The sequence below is a fragment of the Schistocerca gregaria genome, chromosome 1 (genome assembly GCF_023897955.1).
Source record: "Schistocerca gregaria isolate iqSchGreg1 chromosome 1, iqSchGreg1.2, whole genome shotgun sequence".
NCBI classification, from domain to species: Eukaryota; Metazoa; Arthropoda; class Insecta; order Orthoptera; family Acrididae; genus Schistocerca; species Schistocerca gregaria.
Genome location: NC_064920.1, coordinates 226928879 through 226940904, shown reverse-complemented (window position 1 = coordinate 226940904; position 12026 = coordinate 226928879). Strand labels below are relative to the sequence as shown.

The 12026-nt window shown below is 42.4% G+C and overlaps 1 protein-coding gene across 1 annotated transcript in view; it reads left to right on the top strand.

Moving 5' to 3' along the window:
- The window catches only part of LOC126340263 (uncharacterized), a 175253-nt gene that overhangs the window by 150217 nt on the left and 13010 nt on the right, over positions 1-12026 (top strand). Inside the window, exon 16 of the mRNA XM_050001682.1 lies at positions 9846-10291. Within this exon, the coding sequence (XP_049857639.1) occupies positions 9846-10291 (446 nt within the window). The remainder of the gene's footprint in view (positions 1-9845; positions 10292-12026) is intronic.

The following is a 12026-nucleotide window of genomic DNA, read 5'->3' as shown; positions in this document are numbered from 1 at the left end:
CGACAGGCGTGAATGGAGGGACGAATGGAGACGTGTCGTCTTCAGCGATGAGAGTCGCTTTTGCCTTGGTGCCAGTGATGGTCGTATGCGTGTTTGGCGCCGTGCAGGTGAGCGCCACAATCAGGACTGCATACGACCGAGGCACACAGGGCCAACACCCGGCATCATGGTGTGGGGAGCGATCTCCTACACCGGCCGTACACCTCTGGTGATCGTCGAGGGGACACTGAATAGTGCACGGTACATCCAAACCGTCATCGAACCCATCGTTCTACCATTCCTAGATCGGCAAGGGAACTTGCTGTTCCAACAGGACAATGCACGTCCGCATGTATCCCGTGCCACCCAACGTGCTCTAGAAGGTGTAAGTCAACTACCCTGGCCAGCAAGATCTCCGGATCTGTCCCCCATTGAGCATGTTTGGGACTGGATGAAGCGTCGTCTCACGCGGTCTGCACGTCCAGCACGAACGCTGATCCAACTGAGGCGCCAGGTGGAAATGGCATGGCAAGCTGTTCCACAGGACTACATCCAGCATCTCTACGATCGTCTCCATGGGAGAATAGCAGCCTGCATTGCTGCGAAAGGTGGATATACACTGTACTAGTGCCGACATTGTGCATGCTCTGTTGCCTGTGTCTATGTGCCTGTGGTTCTGTCAGTGTGATCATGTGATGTATCTGACCCCAGGAATGTGTCAATAAAGTTTCCCCTTCCTGGGACAATGAATTCACGGTGTTCTTATTTCAATTTCCATGAGTGTATAAACAGAAGAATTCCAGGTTTATGCTCAGTTTCAAACTCGGTAGGTCCTTCAGCACAGATCCATTGGAAAAAAAGTCATTGCTGTGAGGACATGCCACGAGTCGTGCTTGGGTAGCTCAGATGGTAGAGCACTTGCCCGCAAAAGGCAAAAGTCCCGAATTCGAGCCTCGGTCTGGCACACAGTTTTAATCTGCCAAGAAGTTTCAAGGTTATCATGTTCACCATTTTTATCTAGCCTTTCGCAGCCAAAGTTCAACAACAACGTGGCACGTCTAAAATCGGCACTTAAGAAATGAACACCGACACTGCCGGACAAAACCCAGAAGGATGACGTAGATGTGTACAAAGGTAGTCGGGATGGGGAAGTTATACCCGATGTCACTGACTGCTGACAGCTTCGTGTATACTGGCAGGCCTCCTCCTCCCACAGGAAGCGGTTGTTCAGATAAACTCGACACTGCATTTCTCGGATGAGGCAAGACACAAGCCCCTTCTATCAACATTGTATGGATCATTCGGATTATGTCATTACTCAGCAAAGGGGGAAAATTTTCGGAAGTATCGGCTCCACCGGGTGCGGTAAACCGAAGACAAAACTGATATGAAAGCAGATGCTTCTCACCTGCTTTGATATCAGTGAGACGCCTATGTAACTCACAGAAAGCATGGAAAGGCATTGTAAGCAGATAAGCACTACCAGACAAAGTACAGCTATTCACTGATTTGTCAGCTCTGGATTGCTTCTCACGCCCGCTTGTTCACTGTTGATGAGTTAAGGAATTCTCTGAAAGAGAACAGGACACTAGTTTCTGCAAGTCTGATAACATTTAACGACATTCAGCATCTCTAAAAGCAGTTTTCAGGATTATCCACATGCTTAGAAAGAGTTTATATTGAAATAATTCATTATTCTTCACCTGAACTTTAGAAAATATTAAGTTACGTATGTAACGTGATTTTTCATAGTGATAGTTTCCCTGATAGGTCTAAAGATGCTGTTGTGAAGAACCTCCACAAAATAATAGATTATGTTGTTGTTGTGGTCTTCAGTCCTGAGACTGGTTTGATGCAGCTCTCCATGGTACTCTATCCTGTGCAAGCTTCTTCATCTCCCAGTACCTACTGCAACCTACATCCTTCTGAATCTGCTTAGTGTAGTCATCTCTTGGTCTCCCTCTACGATTTTTACCCTCCACGCTGCCCTCCAATGCTAAATTTGTGATCCCTTGATGCCTCAAAACATGTCCTACCAACCGATCCCTTCTTCTAGTCAAGTTGTGCCACAAACTTCTCTTCTCCCCAATCCTATTCAATACCTCCTCATTAGTTACGTGATCTATCCACCTTATCTTCAGTATTCTTCTGTAGCACCACATTTTGAAAGCTTCTATTCTCTTCTTGTCCAAACTAGTTATCGTCCATGTTTCACTTCCATACATGGCTACACTCCAAACAAATACTTTCAGAAACGACTTCCTGATACATAAATCTATATTCGATGTTAACAAATTTCTCTTCTTCAGAAATGCTTTCCTTGTCATTGCCAGTCTACATTTTATATCCTCTCTACTTCGACCATCATCAGTTATTTTGCTCCCCAAATAGCAAAACACCTTTACTACTTTAAGTGTCTCATTTCCTAATCTAATTCCCTCAGCATCACACGACTTATTTCGACTGCATTCCATTATCCTCGTTTTGCTTTTGTTGATGTTCATCTTATATCCTCCTTTCAAGACACTGTCCATTCCATTCAACTGCTCTTCCAAGTCCTTTGCTGTCTCTGACAGAATTACAATGTCATCGGCTAACCTCAAAGTTTTTATTTCTTCTCCATGGATTTTAATACCTACTCCGAATTTTTCTTTTGTTTCCTTTACTGCTTGCTCAATATGCAGATTGAATAACATTGGGGAGAGGCTACAACACTGTCTTACTCCCTTCCCAACCACTGCTTCCCTTTCATGTCCCTCGATTCTTATAACTCCCATCTGCTTTCTGTACAAATTGTAAATAGCCTTTCGCTCCCAGTATTTTACCCCTGCCACCTTTAGAATTTGAAAGAGAGTATTCCAGTCAACATTGTCAAAAGCTTTCTCTAAGTCTACAAATGCTAGAAACGTAGGTTTGCCTTTCCTTAATCTTTCTTCTAAGTCAAGTCGTAAGGTCAGTATTGCCTCACGTGTTCCAACATTTCTACGGAATCCAAACTGATCTTCCCCGAGGTCGGCTTCTACTAGTTTTTCCATTCGTCTGTATAGAATTCGTGTTAGTATTTTGCAGCTGTGGCTTCTTAAACTGATTGTTCGGTAATTTTCACATCTGTCAACACCTGCTTTCTTTGAGATTGGAATTATTATATTCTTCTTGAAGTCTGAGTGTATTTCGTCTGTCTCATACATCTTGCTCTCGAGATGGTAGAGTTTTGTCAGGACTGGCTCTCCCAAGGCTATCAGTAGTTCCAATGGAATGTTGTCTACTCCGGGGGCCTTTTTTCGACTCAGGTCTTTCAGTGCTCTGTCAAACTCTTCACGCAGTATCGTATCTCCCACTTCATCTTCATCTACATCCTCTTCCATTTCCATAATATTGTCCTCAAGAACATTGCCCCTGTATAGACCCTCTATATAATCCTTCCACCTTTCCGCTTTTCCTTCTTTAGTTATAACTGGATTTCCATCTGAGCTCTTTATATTCATACAAGTGGTTCTCTTTTCTCCAAAGGTCTCTTTAATTTTCCTGTAGGCAGTATCTATCTTACCCCTAGTGAGATAAGCCTCTACATCCTTACATTTGTCCTCTAGCCATCCCTGCTTAGCCATTTTGCACTTCCTGTCGATCTCATTTTTAAGACGTTTGTATTCCTTTTTGTCTGCTTCATTCACTTCATTTTTATATTTTCTCCTTTCATCAATTAAATTCAATATTTCTTCTGTTACCCAAGGGTTTCTACTAGCCCTCGTCTTTTTACCTATTTGTTCCTCTGCTGCCTTCAATACTTCGTCCCTCAAAGCTACCCATTCTTCTTCTACTGTATTTCTTTCCCCCATTCCTGTCAATTGTTCCCTTATGCTCTCCCTGAAACTCTGTACAACCTCTGGTTCTTTCAGTTTATCCAGGTCCCATCTCCTTAAATTCCCACCTTTTTGCAGTTTCTTCAGTTTTAATCTACAGGTCATAACCAATAAATTGTGTCAGAGTCCACATCTACCCCTGGAAATGTCTTACAATTTAAAACCTGGTTCCTAAATCTCTGTCTTACCATTATATAATCTATCTGATACCTTTTAGTATCTCCAGGGTTCTTCCATGTATACAACCTTCTTTTATCATTCTTGAACCAAGTGTTAGCTATGATTAAGTTGTGCTCTGTGCAAAATTCTACCAGGCGGCTTCCTCTTTCATTTCTTAGCCCCAATCTATATTCAGCTACTACGTTTCCTTCTCTCCCTTTTCCTACACTCGAATTCCAGTCACCCATGACTATTAAATTTTCGTCTCCCTTCACTATCTGATTAATTTCTTTTATTTCATCATACATTTCTTCAATTTCTTCGTCATCTGCAGAGCTAGTTGGCATATAAACTTGTACTACTGTAGTAGGCGTGGGCTTCGTGCCTATCTTGGCCACAATAATGCGTTCACTATGCTGTTTGTAGTAGCTTACCCGCATTCCTATTTTCCTATTCATTATTAAACATAGTCCTGCATCACCCCTATTTGATTTTGTGTTTATAACCCTGTAGTCACCTGACCAGAAGTCTTGTTCCTCCTGCCACCGAACTTCAGTAATTTCCACTATATCTAACTTCAACCTATCCATTTCCCTTTTTAAATTTTCTGACCTACCTGCCCTCCGTTGTGGTTGTACCTACGGTATGGCTATCTGTATCGCTGAGGCACGCAAGCCTCCCCACCAACGGCAAGGTCCATGGTTCCAGGAGGGGGGGGGGGGGTTGATAATACACTGGTGAAACACATTATTGTCACTATTTTAAAAATGAATAATAACATGTCCAGCACCCTTTGTGAACAATTTCTACGGTAAACCATGGTCAGCAGTAAACAGCTTTTACTTCAAAGAAGACAATAAACTGGACAGCCTATACTTAGCTTAACGGATGATATGCTATAAGGGGCAGTCATAGCAGTCATATGAAAGCTATTATTTTTTTCAAACGGAATCGCCATCTCTGTTAATATATTTTTCCCAGTGTGAGAAAAGACGGTCAGTGCATTCATCCTAAAGTGTTTCGGTGCACCTCTTCGTCCAAAGCAAATCGATGACCATTGCAGGGCTCGAAAAATATGGAAATCGTATTGGGAATGATGGGGAGTTTGTGTAAGGGGAACCCAGCAGAGTTTTGCAACGTAATCGAAACAACGTTGGCAACATGTGGGCGAGTATTATCCTCCAACAGAATGACGAAGTCCGTCAACATTCGTGTGCGTTTGGACATCATGGCCATTTTAAGTTTTTGTAAAGAGTTCACGTACGGCTGTGCGTTAACTGAAGTGTGCCATCAAGTTCAAACGCCCAGGAATGTTGAAAGACGGCATCAGTCTGCTGCAGTGTAACCAGATGTTGCCAACGTTATTTTCCCTACGCTGCAGAAATTACGCTGGGAAGTCCTTGCATACCCTCCATACAGTCCATATCTCTCCCATATGATTTCGATGCCCTTGGAGTGCTAAAGAAAGACATTTGTGGCCATCGTTTTGTTTGGACGACATAGAGCACGCCTGGGTAAATGTATTCGAAGTTATGGCAGGTACTTTTGAAATAATAAACAGTTTAACCACTCTTCTTCCCTCTATCTCGTTTTCATTTGACTGTCTCTTATGGAATCAATAAATCAGAAATTATTATCATAGGAAGGCAAATATTTTATTTGTGTGAGCAATAACATATTGATGCAAGTTTTTAGATGTTATACGTTGTGAGTCACTAACTATTGCCACCTACAATTACTCCGAAAATATACAGTATCTGAAAAGTGTTGCATGGGACATCGAGGTCTATAATATGACGTTTGTTTTTTGCTGATAGGTGCGGTCTTGTCAGGGATGTGAAGGTCAACTTTGCTTTTCTGAATGACATGCTATAGTTTGGTACTTATTTTCTGATAGCGGCTATCGAGACGAATCTAGTGATGTGTAACAAATGGTTCAGATGGCTCTAAGAACTATGAGAACATCTGAGGTTATCAGTCCCCTAGACTTAGAACTACTTAAACCCAACTAACCTAAGGGCATCACGCACATCAATGCCCGAGGCAGGATTCGAACCTGCGACCGAAACAGCAGCGCGGTTCCGGACTGAAGGATGTGTAACAGTAAGGTCTTTGAAGGTCAACGAAGGTCAAAAAAGTGACATGAGCGTCCATTTGCAGAAGGTGTTCGAAGTGATGGTATCAATGCAGTGCTGCAATCTTCTTATCATGGATTGAGTGGTATTCCTTATTACTTCGACACGTATCGAAGCACATGCTTTCACAATTCTCTCGTAAATCGTGCAAAATAGTAAATATTCGCCGAATACGGCGTATCCATCTAACGTGGTATTGATGTGTACACCATTCGACGGTTTCGTAATACAACACTTTTTAGCTGATGGCTAGAAATGAGATGCAGAGACAATTGCCAAATCATTGGATTGATCGCCGAGGAGATGTGTCGTGGTCGGCTCGTTCGCCAGACTTGATGCCTCTGGATGTTTTCTTGTGGGGATTCGAAAAGGACATTGTTTATTAAGACGTTCCAACTGGACCTGAAGATGTGAGAGAGAATAATCAATCAGAGCATGTGCTTCGACAAGTGCTGACGCTATAAGGAATACCACTCAATCCATGATAAGAAGATTACAGCACTGCGTTGATACCAATGGTCATCAGTTCGAACACCTTCTGTGAATGGACGTTCATGCCACCTTTGTGACCTTCGCTGACATTCAAAGACCTCACTGTTACACATCCTTGGATTCGTCTGGACAGTCGCTATCAGAAAATAGGTACCAGAATATAGCATCCAATTAAAAAAAAAACTAAGTTGCAACAAAAACCCAACGTCATATTATGGCCCCCGTTGTCCCATGCAACTTTTGTCCCACAAACTTTACAGCTCCTATTATACTTTCGGAGTTATTCTTGGTGGCGTTACTTAGTGACGCACCCTGTAGAGTGGCACATACATGCTTTTCATCTTGATGACAGAAATTAAACTATACTAGTTCTACATCAATCACGTAGCAGCTCCACTAAGATTTTGAAGGAACCAGAACTGGTGTATTGGAGGCTTCTGGTTTGCGACCCCTATTGTTTGTGATACTATTAAATTATCTCTACTTTGCAGAATCAGAAGATCAGAATGGTACCCTTTTCGATGATGAAACAAAGGAATAATACCTGGTGGCAGTTTACATAAGAAGGAACTAACGTATTATTTCAAAATGTCAAAAGATGGTTAAAATCAAACTGATTACCAATAAACTTTGACAATACTCAGTACACCCAGTTAACTGCTTCTTGTAAGACTCCACGAGTTGTAAAAATTGTCTACAGGAAATAGAATGTGTTAAGTTTTCTAAGTTCCTCATAAATCACAATTTTAACTCAACAATTTATTGGTGTAGTTTAATTAAAAACAAAGGAACTAAAATATTCTGAAGATTTCCATTTACCACTGAGTTACGGAGTCATTCCTTGGGATAACTCAGCATAGAAGGCTAGCAGACTACAAACACTTTCAGAACATATATAAGAAAATTTCTAAAGTTACGATATCCCACAGATACCTCTTAAGAAAGCTAAGTACTCTGATAACTATTTGACAGCAGATATATTGATTAATGTCTTTAGTCGTTAAAACGATTTTCGCGTCTCAAAGAATAGTGAATCTCATGAATAGAGCACCATCACCAAAACTACCTTTACAAACGTTTCAGAGGGATAACAGTGGTGCAGAAAGAAGTGACACAAGCATTTAAAAATCTGCCAGAGCATATTTGATACATTGTAGATAATACGGTGCAGTTTAAGAATAAATTACAGAACTTTCTGAAGAACGACTTCTTCTACTCTTGAAAAGTATCTTTGCAGAAACTGATAAAATCATGTTTTGTGTTATTTTAAAAGTAACGTTAACACTGCAAAGCAAAAGAAGTTTGTAATGCCCAGACCATTTTAATGCATCTGAATATGTTTCATTTATTTTTACATCCAAGACTGAGCGAATTGGTGCAGTATTTAGCACATTGAACACCCAGTCTGGAGTAGGACGGTTCATAGCGCATCTGACCATCCTGATTTATGTCTCCTGTGATTTCCCAACATCGCTCCACCCAAATTCGGGGATGGTTCCTTAGAAAGGGAATGGTAGATTTAAATCCAGTCCGAGTTTCTGATTCCACATGAATCACCTATGAATAAATGATAGCTCCGCCAACGCACTGCCGTTTTACACGTTTTGTACGCGGTACTTCGGAATTTAAAAGAGCTTTGGAGAACTTACGGTCAAATAAGGCAGAAGATATAGATAACATTCCATCAGAATTTCTAAAATCATTAGGGGAAGTGGCAACAAAACGACTATTCACGTTGGTGAGTAGAATATATGAGTCTGGCGACATACAATCTGACTTTCGGAAAAGCATCATCCACACAATTCCGAAGACGGCAAGAGCTGACAAGTGCGAGAATTATCGCACAATCAACTTAACAGCTCATGCATCGAAGCTGCTTACGAGAATAATATACAGAAGAATGGAAAAGAAAATTGAGAATGCGCTAGGTGACGATCAGTTTGGCTTTAGGAAAAGTAAAGGCACGAGAGAGGCAATTCTGACGTTACGGCTAATAATGGAAGCAAGGCTAAAGAAAAATCAAGGCACGTTCATAGGATTCGTGGAGCTGGAAAAAGCGTTCGACAATATAAAATGGTGCAAGCTGTTCGAGATTCTGAAAAAAGTAGGTGTAAGCTATAGGGAGAGACGGGTCATATACAATATGTACAACAACCAAAAGGGAATAATAAGAGTGGACGATCAAGAACGAAGTGCTCGTATTAAGAAGGGTGTAATACAAGGCTGTAGCCTTTCGCCCCTACTCTTCAATCTGTACATCGAGGAAGCAATGATGGAAATAAAAGAAAGGTTCAGGAGTGGAATTAAAATACAAGGTGAAAGGATATCAGTGATACGATTCGCTGATGACATTGCTATCCTGAGTGAAAGTGAAGAAGAATTAAATGATCTGCTGAACGGAATGAACAGTCTAATGAGTACACAGTATGGTTTGAGAGTAAATCGGAGAAAGACGAAGGTAATGAGAAGTAGTAGAAATGAGAACAACGAGAAACTTAACATCAGGATTGATGGTCACGAAGTCAATGAAGTTAAGGAATTCTGCTACCTAGGCAGTAAAATAACCAATGACGGACGGAGCAAGGAGGATATCAAAAGCAGACTCGCTGTGGCAAAAAAGGCATTTCTGGCCAAGAGAAGTCTACTAATATCAAATGCCGGCCTTAACTTGAGGAAGAAATTTCTGAGGATGTACGTCTGGAGTACAGCATTGTATGGTAGTGAAACATGGCCTGTGGGAAAACCGGAACAGAAGAGAATCGAAGCATTTGAGACTTGGTGCTATAGACGAATGTTGAAAATTAGGTGGGCTGATAAGGTAAGGAATGAGAAGGTTCTACGCAGAATCGGAGAGGAAAGGAATATGTGGAAAACACTGATAAGGAGAAGGGACAGGATGATAGGACATCTGCTAAGACATGAGGGAATGACTTCCATGGTACTAGAGGGGGCTGTAGAGGGCAAAAATTGTAGAGGAAGACAGAGATTGGAATACGTCAAGCAAATAATTGAGGACGTAGGTTGCAAGTGCTACTCTGAGATGAAGAGGTTACCACAGGAAAGGAATTCGTGGCGGGCCGCTTCAAATCACTCAGTAGACTGATGACTAAAAAAAAAAAAAAACGGTACTACAGCCATCTGTATATTTGCATATCACTACCCCATGACTTTTATCATCCAACAGTATTTACGAGAGTTGTATTACTGCTTTCCTCTGCAGATCGGCAACCACGACCAGCACCGCGTGGCCAGCCGCTTCAGCCCAGACCTGGTGGACGGGATGAACATGCTGGTGACGCTGCTGCCCGGAACCGCCGTCACCTACAACGGAGAGGAGATCGGAATGGAGGACAACTACAACATGACGTGTGAAATTGCTACAGACCCTGCAGGGTGCTGGGACGGTGTCACACTCGGCAATTCCAGAGACCCTGAGAGGACTCCCTTCCAATGGGACAACAGCACGAATGCGGGCTTCAGCACGGCTAACGAGACCTGGCTACCAGTGAACGAGAACTACGTCACCCTCAACGCTGAAGCTCAGGAGGAGGCTGGCAGGAGCCACCTCAAGACCTACCGCCAGCTGGTGGCGCTTAGAGAGGAACCAGCTGTGCAGACTGGAGTGACGGCCGTCAACAGTTCCGCCCAAGTCATCGCTTTCTCCAGGTACCCAGACAGCTCAGTCTCCAGTCATGGCTAGCACAGGCCACCATAGTGAACATCATTATCACAAGACTCAGCAAAACCATCATCACTGTCTTATCAACGTCATTAGTATATTCCTCACCATCACCAACACGGTCATTACTCTCAGCATTCGTACCACCACCACCCCCACCACCACCAAGCTCACCACCACTACCAGCATCACCATCGTGACCCGAATCTCGATTTAAAGCGTTTGGCTTCAGCGCAATCTAAAGGCCATCCGTTCAGTAACTATCAACATCATCTTCATTGCCGGCCGTTGTGGCCAAGCGGTTCTAGGCGTTTCAGTCTGGAACCGCGCGATCGCTACGTCGCATGTTCGAATACTGCCTCGGGCATGGATGTGTGTGATGTCCTTAGGTTAGTTAGGTTTAAGTAGTTCTACCTTCTAGGGGACTGATGACCTCAGAGGTTAAGTCCCATAGTGCTCAGAGCCATTTGAACCATTTTGTCATTATCATCAATCATTTCACACCAACTATTCGATGAAGGCAGCCTCACGACTTTTCCAAACATTATGGTCTTCAGCTATTCGTATCAATGTTGTTACTTCATGTCTTTTAACGCATCTCAACGCCTTTCCATTAGGCCATCCTAACGGACACTTAGATTTCTAACCGTACTTTTCCGTTTGTTTTACTTTGTTTTTGTGTGTCCAGCCAGGTGTGTTCAACTGCATTAAATAAAAAAATTCGTCACCTGCAACTATGAATACTTCTTAATTTATACAAAATGGTTCAAATGGCTCTCAGCACTATGGGACTCAACATCTGAGGTCATCAGCCTCTTCGAACCTAACTAACCTAACACATCCATACCCGAGGCAGGTTTCGAACCTGCGACCGTAGCGGTCGCTTAATTTGGACATTTTTCTTTTTCATATTGCCATTATATGTTATTTTAGTTAAATTACATTGTTTGTCATGTCTCGTTTTCAACTAGATCTATTAAGTTCTTGCGTTGTATGGTGTGAAATACCTTCAGCAGTACAAAACGTATCTACCTACGAGGGTTGGAACTTTAATAGTGGCTACTATTTATTTACAGCTCTTAACAAAGTAGATATGTGTTTCAAAGTTTAACTGACATTCAAAGTAGTCACCAGCATTGTGTATGACACGTTGTCAGTGATGTGGAAGTCTTAAGATACTCTTAGTAGTTGCAGTTGTGTTGACAGTTCGAGCGGCGCGGTCTATTGCCTGATGAATTTGTAGCAGTTCTGAAGCGAATGCCATGAAGTGTTTCCTTCAGTTTAGAAACCGAGTTGAACCCACGAGGGCTGAAGTCAGGGGAGTGAAATAGGTGATACAGCACTTAGCAGCCCCATCAGTCAAACAAAGCATAGCAGCTTGCACTATACGTGCTTGGGCATTGTCCTGCAAAATGATAGTCAGGTTCTGCAGAAAGCGTCATCACTACTGTCTCTAAGATGGTCGTAGGTTGTGTTCCAAAAATGCCGGCCTCAGTGGCCGAGCGGTTCTAGGCGCTTCACTATGGAACCACTCGACTGCTACGGTCGCAGGTTCGAATCCTGCCTCGGACATGGATGTGTGATGTTCTTACGTTAGTTAGGTTTAAGTAGTTCTAAGTTCTAGGGAAGTGATGACCTCAGATGTTAAGTCCCATAGTGCTCAAAGCCATTTGAACCATTTTTTGTTCCAAAAATGAACAGCATAGAGACAGAAGTTCTGAC